At 42.9% G+C, this 23642-nt stretch overlaps 1 protein-coding gene across 1 annotated transcript; it reads right to left on the reverse strand.

Annotated features, from left to right (window-relative positions):
* Positions 1-1554: 1554 nt before the first annotated feature.
* si:ch211-113e8.3 (dual specificity testis-specific protein kinase 2) lies at positions 1555-19071 on the reverse strand. Its single transcript, XM_017710198.2, has 11 exons — positions 18910-19071; positions 17978-18377; positions 10728-10849; positions 10504-10552; positions 10246-10392; positions 9900-9982; positions 8264-8354; positions 6995-7078; positions 6315-6401; positions 6102-6198; positions 1555-4492 (listed from the first exon to the last, which is right to left on the reverse strand). Exons 2-11 carry the CDS (start codon positions 18155-18157, stop codon positions 3420-3422), a joined length of 2013 nt encoding a protein of 670 aa, XP_017565687.2. The 5' UTR covers positions 18158-18377; positions 18910-19071; the 3' UTR covers positions 1555-3419.
* Between the last annotated feature and the right edge of the window lie 4571 nt (positions 19072-23642).

A 23642-nucleotide genomic window follows, 5' to 3' on the forward strand; every position in this document is an offset into this window, starting at 1 on the left:
AGCCTGGACTCTTGACACAAGGCAAAGTTGGGTCCATGGATTCACGCTGTTGGTGCCTTACCACCTGTGTGCCTCAAGACTCATCACACCAGGCTACGTTTTTTCCAATGTTCAACTGTCCAGTTTTGGTGAGCCTTTGTCCACTGCAGCTTCAGCTTTCCGTTTTTGGCTGACAGAATTGGAATCCAGTGTGGTCTTCTGCTGTTGTAGGTTTAACGTGTGCATTCTGAGATACATTCTTGCTCACAACTCTAGAGTGGTTGTCGGAGTTGCCGCAGCCTTCCTGTCAGCTCTAACCAGTCAGGCCATTCTCCATTGACCTCTCTCATCAACAAGGCATACTGTCCACAGAACTGCCCATAGAATCAAGTCACTGGAAGTCTTTTTTTCTTTATTGCACCATTCAAAGTAAACTGTAAAGACTGTTGTGTATGAAAATCCCATAGAAATACTCTGAGTCGGTCTGGCACCAACAATCATTCCAAGGTCCAAATCACTGAGACCACATTTTTGCCCATTGATGTGAACATTATCTGAAGCTGCTGCCCTGTATCTACACGATTTTATACACTGCACGGATGCCACATGCTTGGCGGATTAGATAATTGCATGAACGAGTTGGTGTACAGGTGTTTCTAATGAAGTGCTTGGCGAGTGTATACAACGGCCTGCAAAAGTTTGAACACCCCTGGACACATTGCAGTAATTGTGTTTGTACGGTAATCATGAAGGCAGTAGTAGTAACACTGTAAACACATTTGGATGCCAGATGGTACTTCTTTTATTATTCTTGTTTCAGGAATTTTTCACCCTCACTGCTTTACAGAATGCTTCCTAGTTCTGTGATTTTAAATCTACCAGCAGATTTTCAATGACGTACAAGATGTAGACTGTAAGGGGCCATTCCAAATGCTTCAGCTCGTATTTCTAGACGTAGCTCATGGTATATTCTGAAGTATGTTTTGGATCGTTGTAGAGTGACCCAAAGAAAGTTGTAGAAAACAGCCTTTTTAGGTTTCTTCACTGACTGGGTCACATTTGCCGATATTTAATGGAGTCCATGTGCACTTTATGTGCAAAGTTTCCTGTGCCACTGGCATAGCATGCAATCCCAAACCATAGAACGTTGACCCTCATGCTTATCAGTTGGGCAAGGTGTTCTTTTCATCAAATGCAGCTATTGGTGAACGTGGCCAATGAGCTCCTTTTTACTTCATCTTTAGATACCATTTCTTCCCAAAATGCCTCTGGTTTGTCTAGAACTTTTCCATACTTAAGATGTTGGCTTACATGATGAAGTTGTAGGTAAGATTTCCTTGAAATGGCCCAAAATTGCTCGGAAAAGTCTCTACATTCAAGTTAAAAAGCTATGAACAGTTTTTCCTTGGACATACGAAGTTTTGCCATCCGTGCAATACTAATAACATTACTTAAAGCAATTATGCGCTGATACAGATTGACTGATATGATTATCACTGTGCATGTATATGATATGAACACTCACCTTTGTAAAAAAAATTCTCATGTTTGTTATACAGCAGAAAGAGTCACTGGTTACATTCAATATTTTAATGAAGACAGTTTGATAAATAACATGAATCGCTGACATTTATTAAAGCTGATTCTCCCCAGAACTGGTAATATTCACTGTGATAAGTGCTTTAAAAAGGGGGGAAAAAAGTAAAAACAAACTAAACTTTACACAGTAAATTCACACTTAAGAATCAAACACAACTCCATCTTTACATCCACTGTGTCAATTACAAGCTTCCTCTACTAGCACTCAAGAGATGGAACGTATAACCAATTCAATATCCTTCGATTACCTATTGATCAAAATGATACCTATATACTATCAATGAGGCACTCAACAATAGTTGATCTGAAAAGTGAATGCCTTTCAGAAAAAAAAAACTGGTGAGTAGTCAAACTCGAGTGACCAGCACAAACTATTATTTTCACTTTGAAATTAAATACATCTCGCACTTCGAAATTTCTGTTCTATTTCAAAAAGATAGCTTATTAGTTTACCAACAGTGTTTCAAGCGTTTCTTCCTACCACATCCATATCTAATTTCCACCAAAGCACTCTGTACGATATCACAACAGAACAGGAACCTCTGCGGACATACCGCTGGCTAAACACGGCAGTCTGCAGATAAAGTACCAAACCAAGGATATGGCGAGAGTTGGCCAGTGTCGGTCATGCATTGGTATGTACAGATCGGCCTTTTGCACAATTCTCTGCATGCAGAGGCTTTCAACACTCAAACGTGGGCAGGTGTTCTAAAACAGGCTTGAAAGAACTCTTTGGATGAACTTAAGGGATATGATAAAAGTTCAGAAGTCATGCTGTTACATCAGAGAGGAAGTGGACCAGAGTACACAGGACATCGAACATGTATCTCTTTTCATGAAGACCTTAAAACTTCAGGAAACTTTGATAGCATTTCATTTCGTCTGGGAAAGTGGTATAAATGCTACGTAATTTCTGATGTGGGCATCTTCTTGAGTTCCAGTCTCAGCCCTTCAGCGTCATTTGCATTTTTCCTAACAGGAAAAGTCTATTATTGTCACAATAACTTTAAATCCAAGTAGACGTCCGTCCTGTGTGATCTGGTTGTCGCACTTTTGAGTAAATACGCATACAAAACAGTACTTGAACTTCATTAAGCAGCAATAACCTGGCCAGCAAGGATCCTCTCTACCACTAGAGGGAGACAGAAAAATGACGCTGTACATCACAAGCAAAACCATTTTCCCCATCATACTCGAAATGTATTACACATTTAAAAAAGAGAAAAAAGTATGTACAACTTGGTTAAATCAACACTGACTTATTGCACACATTGCTTCTAGATGCAAAATATAAATCAACACACTTTTCGGACATCCGCAAGAAATCGGATGCGTCTCTCAAGCACACCGTGTCCACCTCTCTCTCACTCCACCACACCAAGTGAACAATCCTCAGTTAGAGAGGAATGATTGCCAAAGTAAATAAAAATTTACACTCGTATAACATCCCATTCATACTCTCTCTCACATACAGCGTTTTAGGGCATTTTTAGCACAGTGGATTATGAAGTTGAAGGTTTGTGTAGCCAAAATAGCACCTTCTCCCAAAAAATTTTAAATAAATAAATAAATAAACCATCACAGTGCAGCCAAAACAAGATTTTCCATACTGCACATATAGCCCTCCATTCTTTTCTCTCACTCTTCTCTCTCTGTACCAAACACGCACACACACACACACACAAAAAGGCAAGCTCCTTATCCACTGTCCCTATAATGCTTTCTCCTCATTTCACAGCACACAGTCACAAATAATGTATCCATAGCACTATTTAGCACAGCCTTGGTGCCAAGTCTAGGAGAGCAGGGTTACATCACCATTCCACCAGAGGGAGCACTCACTAAGTCTGTGCCTCTGGGAGCGGCAGCCCTGGCTCGCATGGTGCTGTGGCCACAGCCAGGCCGTTTGCTCCTCGACAAAGAAGTCCTTTGGTTGCCGTGGCAGTGGCAGCTGCTGCCTCCCTGCCATTAAGGTTCCTGTATGGACGTGGCAGAGGCCGAGTGGGCGGCGCTCCACGCAGGCACACGGAAGGAAAGCTAAAGCCGACTAGGCAACAGCTCGGACAGGAAATGACTTCATCCTGCTCAGCAGGGGGCGCTAGTGGCTCTTGAGCACGGCGGCCACGGTAGCTATTAAGCCTAGCCCACGATGGTATCCTGCCAGCTCCCAGCAGGCAACTGTTGTTGTTGTCCAGGCGGGGCAGAGGAGGTAGAGACGGAGGCCCGTTCGAAACCGGCCTGGGCCAGCCATTGGGCTGCCGACAGGAAGAAGACGACGACGAAGAAGAGCTGCTGATGAAGAGGGTCTTTCCTGTCATGCTGAGGGCACCCTCAGGTGAGCTGCTGCAGTCCATGGGTTCTGAGCAATAAAGACCTTCCGCCTCTGCCTGACCTTCGTCCTCCTCCTCCACCCGTTCCAAAGACACCATCTCTAGCTCCAGTGCTAAACCAGAGTCCTGGCATAGGTTGTCTGAAACCTCCAGCCCTTTTCCCCTCTCCTCCATCCCTCCATTCTTCAGTTCTTGCCCCTTTTCCTCCTGTTCCTCCTCCACACTTAGAGTCTCAGGCTCTCGAAACAAAGCCAGAGGACGTCCTAGTTCGGGTGTGCAGGGCAGAGACTGGCACCTGCGGGGTGGCGAGATCCCACCCAAGGGCGGTGAGGCACAGGGGTCAGGTGGTGGGGGCAGAGTGAAGGTGAGGGAGATGACCGATTTGCTGGGTGTGTCGAACAGCTTGATGCGGCCACCATTCAAGTCATGGCGGAGGGAGAAGGGGTTGACTCGCGCCGGGGTGCCGAGGCATGGAGATGCAGCTGGCGGAAGCATGTCAGACTGACTCCGGGACAGACGCTGGTCACCCACGGGACACGGAGAATTCCTCCTCCTGTACGGGCTCTCGTCGATGGCAACAGGTTCTGAGGATGCAGAAAGGTAAAAGGTAGGAATGAATTCTGCACAGTAAACAGGAAACGGGCTACATTACTACGGGCATATTAGCTTCTAAAGAAAAAGGTGCGCAATTTTCCCTTTCCTCCAGTTTTAGTCATGCAAAGCCAGGGGACGAAACATTTGCTTCTTTGGTTTTTGCAGAAGTAAAACAAAACATTGTAACGCCCGGTGTTTTGTCCACACGTTCTCCACTTTTTAGGATGACAGTATATCAGAAACCACAAAGTCTATATGAAATTACTTAAAAGGGAATCCCAGGAAAACAGTCAGTCATTCACAGTCCAAGTCTGAATCCTTTTCGTGATGTCAAACGCGGTTTTAAACGTTACATTTTCACAGCAGATATCATTAAAATATTTTTAAAGCCACTCATGGCAGAGATGTACATGCAGGGTGTTGTATGGCAAAACAAGTCTCCAAAGATTGCAGATTTTGTGATTTCCCACATTTTCCTAAATTACAATTTCCTAAAAATTAAGGTTACTTATAAAATGTGTTTCGAAATGTTTTATAAGTAGGTTTTAGAAAACACTGACTCCTGCTTCCTATCGTCACCACTGTAAACAAATGAGTCAGCACATTTATACTTTATACATCAGTTTATATTTCAATACTGATTTATGCAGCAATTTAAAGAAACACATGGAATTTCTTCAACAACTAGTTATAGTTTGAAGAAAAAGGTGTAATTTAGCCATGCAACCTGAAAATAGGCACTAGCCACACAGATCCAGTGCAAAATTTAAAGAAGTTCAACTTTGAACACTAAACATGCTCTGGCTTATCACCTACATTTGAGTTAATAGGGGAAATTATGCAAACTCTTTCCCCCCCCACCCAAACAAAGGACTTCTTTACATCTCTGAACATTTTCTATTTAGTTTCTTCTTCTTATGTATTGATTCTGTTCATAGTGAAGTTTCCTGAACATTCATAGCAGGAACAGATGAACTAACTACCAACTACTAAAGACCAAAGAAAAGTTTGTTCAACAGAGACAATATAATAAGAAAAACTTTGTCGTCTGTTTGCTGAATGTTGATTATCTTCTCAATCTCCAAGTCAGCAAAGAGTTTTATGCACAGCTTCAACAGCTGCCAAATAAACATCCTTCAATCATGGTCTGAGCCAGGAAGCTTCTTAAAAGGATGTGGTTCCCACAGTTTAAATGCACTGTATTATTCCAGCGTTTGACGGCTCAGATCAATAAAGCCACTCTTAGAACAATCAGAGACTGAACAGACATTTCTGATACGCTCTCGCCTTTAAACTCTTCTCTGGTGTGTTTTAAGTTATAGGGATGTGGCATATGTTTGGATGCTTAAAACGATGTGCTCCAATGTCTCCAGGTTATCTGCTATGTTAGGAATTCACTGGTCATTTTATCCTGTACTTTACTCATTTGGGCAGACCAAGCCCCATACTGTTAATTTTTTTGGAAGGCCCTGGATATGTACATGGTTTGGTACTGAACTGTCATGAGGCGAGTGGATAAAAACTTTTGATCACCAAAAAAAATACAAAAAATAAAAAGAATTCTCTCTTTCATATATTTTTGTTTACAGCACCACTCACCAAGGATAACTGGTGTCTCAGTCTTCTCCCTCTCCCTCTCCATCCTCTCCAAGCTAACAACGATGTCTGAGAAGGACGGACGACTTTTTGCACACATCTACCAGGAAAAGCGGGAAAAAAATAAAACGATTTGGAAAGGTAAAGCACAGGATACAGCACAGTCTGCATTCAGAAGAAAATCAGTGTGGAAGAGGTTTTGCGAGCGGGTCTTACATTGCAGCAGTTAACAGCCAGGCTAAGGAAAGCTGGTGGACAGTCTCCAATCATATGCTCAAAAGCCTGGACATCCAGTCCAAAGTCCTACACAGAGACAGTCAGAGGCATCACAGCAAACGTGAATTAAAGACGAAACTCCTCTGGTTTTGAAAAGCATATTCTCAAAGAGAACAAACAAGTTAGGTTGCACATTTTATGAAGGCTGCTGTGCCAAATGGTAGGTCTCTGTCGGTCCGTCTCTCTCTCTCTGTGTGTCGGTCTCTCTCTCTCTCTCTCTCTCTCTGTGTCGGTCTCTCTCTGTGTCGGTCTCTCTCTGTGTCGGTCTCTCTCTCTCTCTCTCTGTCGGTCTCTCTCTCTCTCTCTGTCGGTCTCTCTCTCTCTCTCTCTGTCGGTCTCTCTCTCTCTCTCTCTGTCGGTCTCTCTCTCTCTCTCTCTGTCGGTCTCTCTCTCTCTCTCTGTCGGTCTCTCTCTCAGCCGATTAGAATTTCATTTGCATGCTTGAATACGCTGCATAAAGTCATAAAAATTCACCACTCATTTGAAAAACGCATGTAGCAGTGTGTCACAACAGTGTATAACACTCCAGTACCAGTAAGTTCTCCAATACAGGGAACAGTAGTTTAGAAATGTGGCTTTGTAGGTGGGATTGAAAGGTTTACGCTAATGCAAAGAAGTACCTCTGTTCGGGGGAGCACATCTGGGTCGGCCTCAATACGGGCAATGATCTCACACAGAATGATGCCATACGCAAAAACATCCACCTGTTAAGAAATAGAGCAATGATGCAATATTACATTTAGTGCATACACAAATCCAAAGTTTGTAAACCCAGACAAGTAGGGTTAATGCAGCGGTGTCCAATCTTATCTGCAAAGAGATGGTGTGACTGCAAGTTTTCACTCCAAACAAACAAACTTGTCTATTCAGTTGGTCTCAGTCTTCAACCCATCACAGCTGCATTCCAAAAGCCAGGCTTTTACAAATATGTAAAAGATGTAAATGTGAAAAGCAAAAAATTTCCTGTTTTTAATCCAAAATGGATCAACTCCCAAAATCAGTTACATTTAATCTCCCGTCTTCACTGTACACAAACACATATACAATAAAGTGCACACACACACACACACACACACACACACACACACACACACACACACACACACACACACACACACACTTTCCTGGCATTTTAAAAAACACTTATACTACTTGGATTCATCTGCCAGTGTTTCTCTGGAACTTTCTTTGGGTCAGATTCAAAAGCTCAAATACTGAAAATAAAAATACAGGCTCCATTTCTGTGTTCCAAGGACCCTTCTGATTGGAACAACCTTTGTTGACGTAGCACTCTAGTAACGCTGCCAAGCGTTTGGATCACAGCTCGCGTGTGCTCCTGCTTTGTTGGAATAAAATCCTGAAGCCACATCTAGTCTTTGAGGACAAGTTTGGACACCACTGGGACACCATCACTCTACTCACAGTTACCCAGTTTTCACCTTGAGATTGCTTACTAGCTTACTAGCTTATTTTGTTAAGCAGTTTGCATAATGCTTACATGTGGGGTGCATTTTCCATTATCCATAACTTCTTCAGAAAAGTGTATGAAGAGCTTCATTCCAAAATGATATTATGAATAACATTATATAAGAAAAAATAGGTGATGTTCAATGTAACACATTTTTCTGTCTCTATTAAGTGTTATATTAATCAGAATGTAACACTGGCATTTCTTCTATGTGAAAACTCACTCCCAACAATGTAGATCACAAAAGAAATTCTTGTAATGGGTCTATAATGTGGAATGAAACCCTTCATATTGTGACACTATGTGATGTAATTTAACATCAATATAAGGATAAATATTGTTACACTGCTCATCTCAATTTGTAATAACTGCAGCAGAGCATCATCAGGAGAAACTTGCTGAAACAGCATTGCTGATGTACCTTCTCATTGTAAAACTCTCCTCGCAGAACTTCTGGAGCCATCCAGTATGGGGAACCCACTATGGCCAGAGGCTGCTTTTCCACACCATCACTGAAAGACAGCAAGACAGTGCTAAGCTTGATGAACTAAAAGCAGAATCCTGTCTGCTGAACACGGTCTGTGCGCAAAGGGCAGAACCCAAATAATACCATCATTGTGTGTGCATGTTCTAGGTCACCCACCCATGACTGCAGGTGTACCGATTGAGCTTGTGTAGTGTGATGCAGTGCGCTTCTGCAGAACATGCAGTCCAGTCAGTTAATGAAATCAAAAAGAAAGCGGATAACACGGGCGTTTAAAGAGCACTCGTTTATTTTAAAAACTTGTGCTCCTGCCAATTTTCTGAATAAGTGCACTCAATAGATGTACTAAATGGTGCAGAAGCGTTTACCCACAGCCATCCTCATTTTTATGCATCCTTGGCCCAACAGCTACCTGGTCTTAAATCAACCACTTTAAGCCACACTAGATTAGCTGGAAGGTGGGAATGTACCATCATCCGATCACGCCCCCTAGCCATCAACAATGGCGATGCTACTGATACTAGCCAGCACAATTATTATTAATACAATCGGCTTCTAAATGATTTGAGATGTAACAAGTATTTCACTTTTATACCGCTGTCATAAATACTGAGCCCCCCCTCATGTACACATGCAATGGTTGACAAGCTAAAGGAGGCCAAATACAATTCCCCTTCGCATGCATGCGCATCACGCAGGCATTGTGGATGCTGCAGATTACACTCGCGATTTCCACTTTTATGTGTAAACAAGCGAAATTGCGAGTGTAACCTGCAGCATGCTCGCAAAGGGGAGTCAGATTCTGCCAGGTAGATGGAATTCAGCACATCTGCAAAGAACATCAGAAGAGAAAGTCATATTGACTTATAAGGCAGAATAATATCACAGGATTATTATGAGGATACAAACCTTCAAGACTTATTTGGGGCGAGATTGACAAAGACTGACCAAACTTTCCGGTGTGAGAAGAATTTATTTCTTTGCATGCTAACCATAGCCTGAAAGAGGACTGAGGTTAGAGGACTTCGGAAAAACTCCTTGAGCCAGGGATGAGGCCTATAAAGTTACAGCCTACGCCGCTTTATCTCAAAGAACACTGTTGGGGTTGATCACTGTGCCGTCAGATTTCCGCTGGTTACCTGTTAGGCCTGAGACTGTCTTGCATCCTTTTATCTCTTTTAGCTTTCACCAACAAGTAAAAGTCAGTCCAAGATTTACCGAAAATGACTTGTCCGATATATTGCTCGGCCTCCGTCCTGTTGTTGCTCTGTCCTATGACATCATCTTTGTTCTCCTCGCAACCTTGCTTATTCTCAGGATGATTATGTAGTAGTCAATAAAATTGATTCTTGCTAATAAATATTCTTTTTTTTGTTTCAGCAATCATAACTTTAAAATCTTTTAGGAATTTAATTTAGGAATTAAATCAAACTAATAAGACAAAGAAAATTACTGCTGCGCATCTCAAAAAAGACAGCATGTTTTCGGACATTTAAACAATAGATGTGAGTTATCAGCGTGTGATCATAGTGGGATTTTGCAGAAATTTGTAGGAATGTGAAAAGGCATTAACCTGTAATCAGGGATTTTCTCTGCCAGCCCAAAGTCTCCAACCACAGCCGTGAAAAGGCCGTTCTCACAGCGCACTAGACAGTTCTGCAAATATAACAATATGATGAGCTTCCGTCCACTGTACATACAATGGACATATACCTGGGATATGCGTGAATATTTAAATCTATGTACTTAACTGGGAATTCAAATCTGACAAAATTAAATATAAATATACATCAAAGGAACAATATGGAAATATTAAAACTTTGTTCTTAAAAAAAGTAAATGATCAAACTGTAAAAACTGTCAAAAATAATGATTCCTAGTAAATGACAATACAGCTGGATTATATTTTGTGTGTGTACCTTGGAGGTGAGGTCTCGGTGGAAGATGCCCTTGCTGTGGAGGTACTGTAACCCCCGTGCGATGTCTAAAGACAGGCCTATTCTCACCACCCACGACAGGTACATGTCACTGTCCAGCAGCTGCTCCAGATTGCCCCCATTGATGTACTGTAACCATGACAACCAGACAGCCTATTACATTTCGGAACAACTTTATATCCTCTCTCCAGTCTGTGGAGACACTTCTGCTTTCTGTTACTATAGACACCAGTGTCTCACCTCAGTCAGAGCGTGGAGTTGGCCCTCATGGACGCACACCCCTAAAAACCTGTGGAAAAAGAGAGAGAGAGAGAGAAATTTTGCACGGTCATCTACCTCTCTGAGATTTAGCGCATCCATGGATTAATATCATGTTTTAAACCGCAAAGCCAGAATTCAAATCACTCACAATCCCCATAATAGGGGTTTTAAGGGGAAAACAGTGGTATGAATTTGTGTCAGACCTTAGGATGTTGGGATGGCAGAGGCGGTTCATTAACTGCACCTCTCTCAGCATGTTGGCTTTGTTGCTGGCCAGAGTGTTCATCTTCAGAGCCATCACCTGCCCTGTGATTCTGTGCTGTACCTGTGAGACCGATAGACAAACTGTTTAAAATGAGGCAACTAGGGCCGTCACAATTCCAGAATTTAGACTTTTATACTGATTCCAAATGCAAAAAAAAAAAAGAACTGAGTAATTTATGTATCGTATAAAGTATTTTTATTCATTTTATCGGGTGAGGTGAGGGGTAGGGTAACTTTTTGGGAGGAAATTCAAGCGTATTCATTACTATATCAGACACAATAGTGGGTGTTCCTACTATATAATGTACACACACACACACACACACACACACACACACACACAATTATATGTTCCACACTCAGAATATGGTCATAATTTAGACAACATTTTAAACTTACAGATTTGACCGCCCTTTCCAGAAGTTTAACTACGTCACACCCTTGTCAGACCCTTATTAGTCCCACAATGGGGAGGTTTCACCTCCGCATTTAACCCATCCGTGAAGTGAAACACCACATACACACTAGTGAGCACACATGCACTAGGGGGCAGTGAGCACGCTTGCCCGGAGTGGTGGGCAGCCCAATCCGCAGCACCCGGGGAGCAGTTGAGAGTTAGGTGTCTTCCTGTCATGTGCTGTCGGCTCTGGGGATCGAACCGGCGACCTTCCGGTCACAAGGCTGGTTCCCTAACCTCCAACCCACGACTGCCCATGAGATTAGGGACTGCTAAGTGTCACGATATTTACATTGACACCTGTGCCAGTTTCAACAAGCTCAACAAAAAAGTTGGGACAGGGCAACAAAAGACTGGCAAATTTGTGTAACACTTAAATAAAAAAAATAAAATAATAAATCTGGTGGCTAACTGGCAACAAAGACCACGCAGGCAAATACTGCACCAATTCAAGAATAATGTTTCTCAAGATAAAATAGTCAAGAACTCTGGGAATCCATCATCTGTGGTACATAATACCATTAAAAGATACAGGGAATCCAGAGAAATCTCTGTATTTAACGGAGAAGTCCAAAAACCAACACTGGCCCTCAGGTAGCACTGCATTAAAAGACATGATTCCATAGTGGAAATCACTGCATGGACTCAGGAGCACTTCCAAGCAAGCTACAATTCTACCATGCAAAAAAAAAGGAACCACACAAACAGAATCCAGAAAAACTGCCACCTTCACTGGGCCCCAGCTCATTTTAGACAGGCAGGCGAAGTGTTCGGTGGTCCAACTAACAAAAATTTGAAATCTGATTTAGAAAATCATGGACAGAGCATCCTCAGCATCTACATTAATGCTACATTAATTCATTCAGCCGTTGCCGTTAGCAACACGGTCAACCAGACATCTTCAGGAAAGGCCGCGTTTACTTCCGTAAGACAATGCTGGACCACATTCCGCTTGTATCACAACAGCATGGCTCTGTATTAAAAGAGTCCGGGTGCTAAGCTGGCCTGTCTGCGGTTCAGACCCGTCACCCACTGACAACATTTTGAGTTTCATGAAGCACCAAATACGACAAAGCAGACCCGGAACTGTTGAACAGCTGGAATCTTGTATTAAAGCAACGACAGGAAAAACATTTCACTTTCAAAACTACAACAACTGGTCTCTTCAGTTCCCAAATGCTTACAGAGCGTTGTTAAAATAACAGGTAAACAACCCCCATCCCAACTTTTTCTTTTTTACAATGTGTTGCTGGCATCCAATTCAAAATGAGCATATATTTTACCAAAAAAACCCTATACATTTGATATACTGTACCAATTTTAATTAAACACAGGGTTCACAGGATTTACAAATGCACTGCATTGTACTTGTATTTACATTTTGCATAGTGTCCCAATATATACACGTTTTTACCACATGCAGACCGCCACACTCTGCATGCTCAATTTTTGTTCAACCCACATGTGCACACTTGACAAAAGTGAGCCTGATCACAGGTAGTATTGCTTTGCAGTGCCTCCATAATCTCCATGGCTGGTCTGCAGCATGGTGAAAGCTGATGGTCACTGCAGTCTGTGTGCATGACCTCCACTCAGTAACATATTTATAATCTGATCTGTGTGCTGCAGATCCTGCTGCCAAGTAATATGCTGGCCAGAGCGGTGGTAAAAACATGCATTAGCAGGAGGATTGAAAACAAACAGATGAAGGGAATAGTGCCAGAAAGAGAGCACAGGAGAAAAGAGAAAAGAGGAGCAGAGTGGAGGGGAAGAGAAACCGATGGAAGCATATAAAGAAAAAGAAAGGGGAACGACGAAGCAGCTTGCAGCTGAGAGAGTCCTGACACTTATTTGAAGAAGTAAAGCCCTGAAGAAAGAGCTCTGCAAGTTTCTAGGTTTGGATGTTAGTGGGGTAGTGTGAGAAAATGTGCAAATAAGAGAATATCAGAAAGAGAGAGAAACCAAGACAAGCGGGACAGCAAGAGTGAGGAGCGTGTGCACAGTCAGTACAGTGTGGGGGGTATTAGTGGCCACTCAGCACTAATAGGCTTTCTGGATTTCCCCATCATCCCACCTGACCTGCAGGAATCCAGGGCATCTTCACAATAACATCACACACACACACAGAGACACACACACACACACCAGACCTGTCGGACACTTGACACGTACCACTCAGCCCATACACATAAAGCCTGACAAGTAGCAACACTGAAGTGGCCAGTCTCTTTAATTTAAAGCACTTGTCGTTCATAGACGGCCAAACTGCTGTTCACTGAGTATTTTGCAATTCGTGCTTCAAATCTTTGAATATTCAAATTTGCACCGAGGCTTTTTTTCCTGCAGTAGCTCTAAATGGAACGTTCAAAAGGGTTTTCATGCAAAATATAATCTAAAACAAAGGAACCAGCCCTAATACAGACTAGAGATTTGTCTGGATGCAGCCCACTTTACAGAGTCAGACTTTTAAATTGTTCTAAAATACCAAACATAGTTCTCTATGGCTGGCCAGAATCATTTTACTTCTCAAATGCATTTGGTCAGCAAAGGATTTTAGATAGAACATTTATTGTTAACATATGGAAAATGTTCGAAATAAATGCAGCTTTAGTTGCATGACAAATTCTTGCAAGGCACCCACGTCACCTCATCACTGAGGAGAAGAAAAATCCACACCCTATGTGGCTATTAAAGCTTTAGAAGGCTGGTGATAGGTAAGGGTGACTTACCTTATCACAATCATCTTTAACAAGTATTAAGTCTAGTGATTCTTATCCAACATGCATCCAGTGTCATGTGACCAGTTCATGCATGATTTATTACCCCCCCCCCCCCTCCCCTCCCCTAATTTTGAATTAAACAGTTTTTTAGAAACAACAGACCGAAAACAAGAAATCTGTTTATTGTGACCAAATGGATCAGAGAAAGTTTCCTCTGTACTGAACAACACAGGAGCTGCAGGGCAACAAGACCACATTACAGTAACTTTAGTGAATGGATGACTTGAAATATAGTTTAGAATGCCTTAGAAAGCGGAAGTGGATGAGGAGCTCGTGCTTCACTCATGGGAGCAAGTGAAAACTGCGGCCTACTGGACGTTTTCTGAAACGCTAAAGTACTAAATAACTGCATTAAATATTTTTTAAGGGTGATTTTGGGAATGAGTATCCAAGTCATTCCTGGTGGGATTGGGTCCCTCTCCTGCAAATGCAATCAATTCTCATTTTGCACTACTTACATTGACCCAATTCCCACAGACTAACATCTGTGTAGGCAAATGATATTCAGCTCTGTCAGTGCTCCTATTCAAACAGCACCCATACATGATAAGCAGAGAACAATTCATCATGGTGAGAGATCAGGTTTTGCGTAGTGTGAACGTCAAATGAAAAATGTCATATGCAAAAGCCCCAAATAGACAGAAACCCAGGGAGAATTACAGCCCTGATTATCATTCTGATCAATATTACTTTGGAAAAAGTATCTGAGAGTATAGACAAGAGGCAGAAATCAGACTAATCAATAACTGTATTGCAGCTTACATGGTTTTACTGTGATCCCCACTATGATCAATAAACGTGATTCATTTGTGTTCGAATTCATTCCATTTACTATGTCGCACTATTAAATGGAAACGGATCGCTCTAAAGGGAGTAAAAACCTTTTCATAAAACAAGTCTGCATTACAGTTAACCACACAACTGCTGTACTTACACTGCAGTGCTATCCAACTCTCTGCCTAACACAGTTCTCCACCTCGAGCAGCTCGAGACGTCTCCCTACCCCACGTTCAAACTGCCAGAGTGACTCAACAAGCCTCACATCATGAGCAAACAAGGAAAGGGTCATTCAGTGTTTGTTCGCCAATAAATATGACAGTTTCAAACAAAAAACGGAAATGTACAATGGAAAGACTGTGTGTGTCTCTAGCACACCGTGCAGGAGCTTTCTAAAGTCCACAAAGGAGCGTCTACAGCGCATGTTAATCATTAGTGATGTGAACTCATTTACATTGAAAAGGTGCAGTGAAAGGGAGGAGTTCCACCCGTCGATCAATAGGAGGAATGTCTGTGCTAACAAGGAGGAATTCAATTGATTTCTCAAATATTCTGTATAGTCCAACGGTTAAAATGTAAACAAAGTCATTCAGAGAGTTTTGATTTAAAATAGTGTTAGTAATAGGAACCAGACGTCCAAGGAACCTCTAACGCTCGCTCACGGAAAGTTATTACATGAAATGGCTATGAAAGTGTTGTCTGATGCCTGAGATACTGTTTTCCCAAAGTTTTCCCAAAGTTTTGGCCTTCAATGTATTTTTTTTTTTTAAATACACTGAAATGGCAAAAAGATTGAAGCATTTTTTTTCTCTACAACTGACCTTTTCACATTAAACCACTCTGAACGACATCGAATCTCAGTGATTTAATTATGCAGAAAATCAGGATGATCGAAAAATAGATAAGTATCCATCATGTGCAAGATGCAGCAATGGCACAACAACTCCATGTCCAATAATAATATTGAGACTTTGCATCAGCCAATACCAGTACCAATACCAATACCAGTACCAATACCAGTACCAAGCCATTTTAACCAAGGTTATCAACACCACCATACGGTGAGGCATTGCACTATTTCAGGACAGATTTGTTAAAGGATTGGATCAGATTCTTTATAATTTTCTCTACCATATCTGATCCAGCATTTTCTGCTGATGTTGGCCCGATACCAATACCTGGTCTCAGATCAGTGCCATCTCCAACATGACATATTTAACCTCACTCTACCTGAAGTTAGAGCCTATTAAGAACGCTTGTGCTTTATTCATAATGGAGAAAAAAATAACGTAAGAACTGCACAAAGAACCACAGCAATAAACTGGCAAAGAAGTGAGCAAAACACGTGTTCGATGCAAGTACACAAACCCCCACACTAGTGCTGGTGACAGGTCTGACTGCTTAGGCCTGGGCTGTAATCTTATTATGTTGATGAGTGGGACCGACCTGCCCCATCAGTAAGCACAAACCCTGATGTCTATGACTAAATGCATGCACACGCGCACATGCATGCCCAAATAGACATGTCTGAAACAGCATGGAGTGAAGGCTCAGTTACAGCCCTGATGAACGTTACAGGGCAGAACAATAAAGCAACTATACAACTCTACTCTGCACATGCATTGATTCAGACTTGGGTAAGATGAACTGTTATGGATGTATTGTAGGCTTTTGGCTATGAAAAAGCTGAAGCATGGACCAGGACTGCTGTGACCAGGGAAATCACCATCACCCACTAGGACTGGGATTTAGGCATTCTGATTCACGGCATTTCTAATGGCACATCATCAATTAGTCCATGCTAACTAACCACTTAAAAGTGCACTATGGGAGATTTATGCTCTTACCTCTTTTATGGCATATTCAACAAGCCTGAGCCGTACTGAACTACCACACGCAGGTCCACATGCTGACCCATCCCTAATCATCACAGCAAAGCAGCTAAACGTGCACTGCTGTATAAGAACAGAGATACCTTTTAAACCATAAACTACCCAGCAAGGCTATTTGATTCATCATTATATCGATCTCTCGCTGCTGTCGGAACAAAACCCTGGATGTCTATTTTTGGCTTATTTGGGTTTTGACATCATTTGAAAACGCCTGTTGTCTTTTCAACTCTGTGTACATCTCATGGTGAATGGACCAAAAGAAGCGACCCAAAATGACTCGCCAAGACGTCTGGTTCCATTGACTTACATTTAAAGGAAAGTATGTTTTTTCCTTCTCCTCTAAAGTTACCGTTTTGGAGATACAAGGTTTTAATCTGACAACAGCGATCGATTATAGTACACACACACACACACACTATATTATATTAATTATATTATATAGTATATAATATATATAAATCTCACTGTTTTCAGAACAAAACCTTGTATTTCCATTTGAGTCATTTTTCAGTTTTTATCACAATTTAAAAATGCCTGTTACCTTTAACAGTGAGTGTAATTTTCATCATGAATGGACCAAAAGAAATGACCCGCAATGACATATATGCAGAACAGAATTATTTTACAACACAAACACAAAAATGAAATCACAGTTTGAAAGAGTGCAATTTTCAAATCGCAGGAGTCAGAACTTTAATAATTTTCTACTTTACTGAACAAGTTTCACGTGGAGCAATTTAACCTAATAATGCAAGATCTTGTGAACTGGTAATCTGGCGCACTACATCCTGCATTCAAGCCTCGAGTCTGAAAAAACGACATGCTGGTCTTCTCTGAGAAGAAACATCTGGGGCTTCATTCATAGAAAACAAATCACATTTAAATCACAACTGCAATATTGATCGGAAAAATCACATATTTTCCCCAAATCGTTCAGCCCTACCACCCATAGTAAGCTGGAATGGAGCGATTTATGGCCAAACGGTCACAAAATGACCCCAAATTCATTTCAGTTAAGGCATCATGACATGTCAAATTCTAAGTTATGGTCACAGCTGTACACAGACTGCCCTTCAACAAACCCACGGGTATTGTGCATTGATTCTCTGCTGTCCTTGTCCTGGAGCTCTCCTGGGCTTTTCCAGCTCCAGGGCTCAGGAGGAGCGTCTCAAACAGCTGGTTAGCTTGACCAGGAGGGTCAGAGCAGGGAAATGCAGGACAGGTGGTCCTCCAGGACAAGCACGAGGGACCGCTGTCTTAGGAGAAAGATGGTGTTACTTTACCTTAAACACCTCCGAGAAGAAACCAGAGCCGATCTTTTCGCAGAAGAAGTCGTCGATGCGCGCCAGGCTGGACACGGCGCTCCGTAGGGCCCGGTACGATGAAGGCCTGACCCGGTTGGGTCCGTGGAGGCCGTGCGGGGGCGGCTCCCACACCTCCTGGCCGGGCTCCTCAGGGTCCATGGCGAATAGATGCGGGGCGTCAGTCAAAACGGGGTCCGGCTGGACAGACGTCCCATGGCGCCGGTGATGACCAACGACCTCGCGGCTCGAGAAAAGAGGCGGATCGAGCCCCTCCGCATCCCACCGCTATGAACAAACCCCGGATGAAAGGATGGAGGGGGGGCCCCGATGCCGCTGATCCAGACTACACCGCACGACCACCACCACGTCCCTGACGCTGCTGCGGTAGACAAAACAGACAAAAACGTGCGGTTGAATTTTCACCTTTAAACGCGCTCACAACCGCCTGCTGGTCTCAGCAGTGACCGACAGGGGGCTGCAGCCACCAGGTAGACGGGGCTTTAAATCCCATCCATTTCAATTAACGTCGCGTTTCTCAGCAAATCGTTTCTGCGGTTCACCGCAAAACGCCGAGCTCAGCCGGGTGTGTTAGCGAGGTGAGCAGCACGCCGTCTCACCATCTGCCGCCTGCGACGGTCTGCAGAGACCAGCGGGATTACAGCGGCTCCTCTGCAGAGCTGCTTAGACCGCAGGCGTTGCTGAGCTGAACAGCCCCACGACTCCTCCAGCCAAAGCCGCTCCACAGCCCCTGCCCGGCTTTCAGCAGCCCCGCGCTGCCCCGCTCAGCCCTCCCGCACCCGTACGTGGCTGTAGCTGAACCTGAAACTGCGTGAACGCGCGTTCAGCCATTGGCGGAGCGCCGGTCTAGTCTGCGCTCCGTCTGCTGAACGGCTCACTGCGCGCTCGCTTACCGGCTCCTCAGCTCGCACGCCTCCGCAGGCAGGAGAGGAAAAGCCGTTAATCACTCGAGGGGTCGTCTTCTCGGTCACGGCCGTCCTCCGCCTGTTCGTTTTGTCTCGGTCAAGCGCTCCGGCCGCTCGGAGGCTTTGCGCTCCCATTGGAGAGGAACAGGGGCGGGGCCTGAGCGGCGAGCATGCGCAGTGGGGGCGGTGACACAGTTTTTACGTGGTTCGTGAGCGCGCGGCGCTACTGAGAGGGGGGTGTGTCTCAAATCGACCAATTGCCCCCTACGTAGTAAACACACGGTCCAGAGTGCTCCTAAAGATGTTCTGACCGTTACCGTGGACGTTATAGGCTTTATGAGTCAGACTACAGCCGAGGAGGATCACCAGCCCGGTCACTGGCTGTGTTTACATGATTTTTACGCATTCAGACTGAGGTGCTTATTCTCACTCTGTTCAACGACCTGACGGAAAATCTTCGTTTACATGCTCACTACAAGTAATCCTATGCAAAAATGACGCGCATGCGTGGAGTAGCGCTTAGAGTACACGTTACCGTGGCAGGAGGTCCAGTCAGAGTGAGATGAGCAGCGGTGAGCAGTGCTTGTGTTTTTAGTTGCTTTAAATTGATGTCAGACTCAAAAAAACCTACATCACATGTACTTGTAAAGTAAGCGGCGAGAGGAGGACGTTGTGCTCTAAAACGCATAAGCTGGACGTCCGTCCCACCACCGTCTTTTAAAGCACCTCTGCAGACCAGTTTCTGCTCCATAATGTTGAACGTTATAAGCCTTTCGCTATGATGCAACGCGCATGCGTAGAACGTACTTACACGTTCCGATTGGAGTGTAATCGGATTCAGGCGTTTACATGGATATTATTCTTCTATTCAACTGATTATTTAGAGGTTTAGCCACCTTGTTCAATCGGATAGAAACTGTATCCCGAATGGCTTTAATTGGACAAGACTATTCCAATTGAGGTGTTTACATGGACGTATTCTATTCCGATTGAGCTATTAGCCAGATTATTAACGGATTATTAGGCTGCATGTAAACGTGGCTACTCTACCCACTCTCAAATGCACTCATGCTTCTTCCAGTTCATATGTATCTAAACGTATTTATCTAGACATGTATAAATACACTATATTTCCAGAAGTTTTCAGTCACCCATCGAAATCAATGAATTCAGGTGTTGCAATCACTTCCATGGCCATAGGTGTATAAGACCAGGTATCTAGGCCTGCAGACTGCTTCTACAGACATTAGTGAAAGAATGGGTCGCTCTCAGGAGCTCAGTGAATTCCAGCGTGGTACCGTGATCGGACGCCACCTGTGCAACAAGTCCAGTCATGAAATTTCCTCACTACTAAATATTCCACAGTCAACTGTCAGTGGGATCATAACAAAGTGGAAGTGATCGGGAACGACAGCAACTCAGCCACGAAGTGGTCGGCCACGTAAAACCACAGAGCGGGGTCAGCAGATGCTGAGGGTCATAGTGCACAGAGGTCACCGACTTTCTGCAGAGTTAATCACTACAGACCTCCAAACTTCATGTGGCCTTCAGATCAGCTCAAGGACAGCGTAGAGAGCTTCATGGAATGGGTTTCCATGGCCGAGCAGCTGCATCCAAGCATAACCAAGTGCAATGTAAAGCATGGAATGCAGTGGCGTAAAGTGCCGCCACTGGACTCTAGAGCAGTGGAGACGTGTTCTCTGGAGTGACCAATCACGATTCTCCGTCTGGAAATCCAATGGATGAGTCTGGGTTTGGTGGTTGCCAGGAGACGGTACTTGTCTGACTGCATTGTATCAAGTGTAAAGTTTGGTGGAGGGGGGATCATGGTGCAGGGTTGTTTTTCAGGAGTTGGGCTCGGCCCCTTAGTTCCAGTGAAATGAACTCTTAATGCTTCAGCACCAAGAGACTTTGGACAATTTCATGCTCCCAAATTTGTGGGAACAGTTTGGGGACAGTCCTGTTCCAACATGACTGCACACCAGTACACAAAGCAGGTCCATGAAGACATGGATGAGCCAGTTTGGTGTGGAAGAACATGACTGGCCCGCACAGAGTCCTGACCTCAACCCTATAGAACACCTTCTGGATGAATTAGAGTGGACACTGCGAGCCAGGCCTTCTCGTCCAAAATCAGTGTCTGACCTCACAAATGTGCTTCTGGAAGAACAGTCAAAAATTCCCATAAACACACTCCTAAACCTTGTGGAAAGCCTTCCCAGAAGAGTTGAAGCTGTTATAGCTGCAAAGGGTGGGCCGACATCATATTAAACCCTATGGATTAAGAATGGGATGCCACTCAATTTCTTATGCGTGTGAAGGCAGACGACCGAATACTTTTGGAAATATAGTGTACATGTACGCCTGTATGTCTATACAAACATGTAAATACAATGAACAGTATGCACTTTCCTTCAAGACTAGTAGTATCTAGCTATCTATTTAAGCGTCAATCATTATGAGTTGGCAATGCACCTGATATCATACTCATATATACACGTTTCTACCATTTGTCATGTCTGTATCAGGTCTATATGGATGCTCTGCAGCTGTTCTACAAAATGAACTGTAGGTTAAATTTAGATGTCCAAAATTATCACGCTCCCTTTACAATATCTTAAAAGTGTAAATCACGAGGGAAAGGCAGATTTAGTGTGATTTTCTGAGAGAGAGGGAGAAGGAGAGAGAGATCAGCTGAAGAAATTTTGCATATCTTCAATTAATAAATATTTTATTAATCTAAAGTTATGCTGGGCTCATACTATTTGCTGTGTCTGTAGGTCTATATCTGTATTTTTAACAAATATGCAAAGGATGTTAAGTAAATTTCACCGTTCCCAGCAAATTTTCTTTCCGAAGAAGAATGAAACACACACACACACACACGCACACACACACACACACACACACACACACACACACAAATACAAACAACATTTTTCAGTTCCCTGCCTGAAGAGGTGACATCACCCCTATATTTCATCTTAGGGTGCAACAAAGTAAGCACTCAAGCTCTGCCATCTGTAGTTTGTGCATTAAGGAGTGGTTTCACTTAAGTGCAAACTGACCAACCACAGACCGCTGTTTAAGTGCGGGCCAGTTTAGTCGAGGCCTGGTCACTTCTGTTCATCCTGTTGTGCAAAGTGAAAAAGTGGAATACAATAATATCACGTGCAGCCACGTTTCCTGTATTTGAAGATCATAAGACCTAGATTCACAGTACTCAAACTGTATATGCAGTGCATGAATTAGTTCAACTATCAGCTGACTTGTTGTTCTTTCAGTAGATTTTAATCGCTTAAATTAACTTTAAATAAGACACAATGTTTTATTCGGTATGAAAAAATCAAGTTGATCACGTATTATTATTATTTGTATTATTCATACAGTTTCTTGTTATTCTTATCTATCTATGCTTATTCATCTTTCTCTCCATTCTTCTGTCTGTGAGCCTCTCTGTCCATTTTTCCTTCTGTATCCAATCACATCACATCCGCTGAAAGAGACTGTGTGAAGACTTGCAGTGAAGCTCAGTCCGATCCAGTTTTAGTGTTGCTACTTCAGTGTAGAGATTCCTGTACTGTACTTGTCCTCCAGGAGGTTTTTATTGATATAGAAAGCAGTTGCTTACATACTGTTGTCTCTGTGCCTTGAATTTGCCCAGCTTCACTTTCTAAATGTACTCTTCAGGGTATTTTTCCTCTCTCCAAAAAGCAGTGACACACACATATCATTGCTGCTGGAAGAAAACCTTGTATCTCCATTTTTGCCATTTTTCAGTTTTTGACATAATTTAAAAGCATCTGTTACTCTTTACATTGTTTGTAAATTTGATCATGAATGGCCTAAAAGAAACGATCCAAAATGACATGGGAAAAATTCTGGTTCCATTGACTTATATTGAAAGTGAAGTCTGGTTTTTCCTTCTCCTGTAAAGTTACTATTTTGGAGATGCAAGGTTTCCTTCTGACAGCAGCGATACATGACTTTTTTTTTTTTCAGGCCACACTGGTCATTAACTTCACTGCCCTCAAAATCAACTGATGTCACCTATGAGGCGACATCATCCCTGTGTTTCATCTTATGATGCAACAAAGAAAGAACCTCACGCTTTGGGTGACCTCCTTACAACTGAAATGAAAAGCAACATGTCATCCAGGTGAAGTGATGAGCTCACCATCTGCTCACTATGTAGCTCAGTATTTTGAAATAAAACCATTAGATGATGTAAGTATCTATCAAAGTTTCAAAACATGTCATTCCAGTGTATATATAGCAGCTAAGGAACCTAAGAGAACTAAGAACACATTACCATATATCAGTCTTAAAACAGCCTGTTTTATTTGAATTTTAGGGGATGCAGAGATGTTTGTAAAAGAGCCACACACTCTCAGGAAAAAAGGTGTGACTCTGTCACTGGGGCAGTACCCCTCTTGTCACTGTGGGGGTACCCTCAGGGGTACATCCCAGTACCTTTAGTCAGGGAACATAGCTGAACCATAATTCATTTAAATGATCTGTTCTAAGCTGTACTGACTCCACACACCCCGCCTCGCCTCCAGGCTTTTATTCTACTGCTCTGTTTTAAAACATTAGTTTAAAAAGACACAAATTTCTACTTTTCCACTGGGAAAAACTTATTTAAGGTACACAATTGGACCTTAAAACCGCTGCTGTACCTTTGAGGGAACATTTACACAGTTTGTACCCTGATGAATGAA

This window comes from Pygocentrus nattereri, chromosome 5 (assembly GCF_015220715.1).
Source record: "Pygocentrus nattereri isolate fPygNat1 chromosome 5, fPygNat1.pri, whole genome shotgun sequence".
In the NCBI taxonomy this organism is placed as follows: Eukaryota; Metazoa; Chordata; class Actinopteri; order Characiformes; family Serrasalmidae; genus Pygocentrus; species Pygocentrus nattereri.

Excerpts from the sequence above, each read along its gene's own strand:
- si:ch211-113e8.3 (XM_017710198.2), bottom strand. The coding sequence starts at position 18,157 with ATGGACCCTGAGGAGCCCGGCCAGGAGGTGTGGGAGCCGCCCCCGCAC. Across the intron at positions 10,553-10,727 it reads TGCCATCCCAACATCCTAAG|GTTTTTAGGGGTGTGCGTCC; the intron begins GTCTGACACAAA and ends CTTTTTCCACAG. Across the intron at positions 7,079-8,263 it reads GAGAGTTTTACAATGAGAAG|GTGGATGTTTTTGCGTATGG; the intron begins GTACATCAGCAA and ends ATTTCTTAACAG.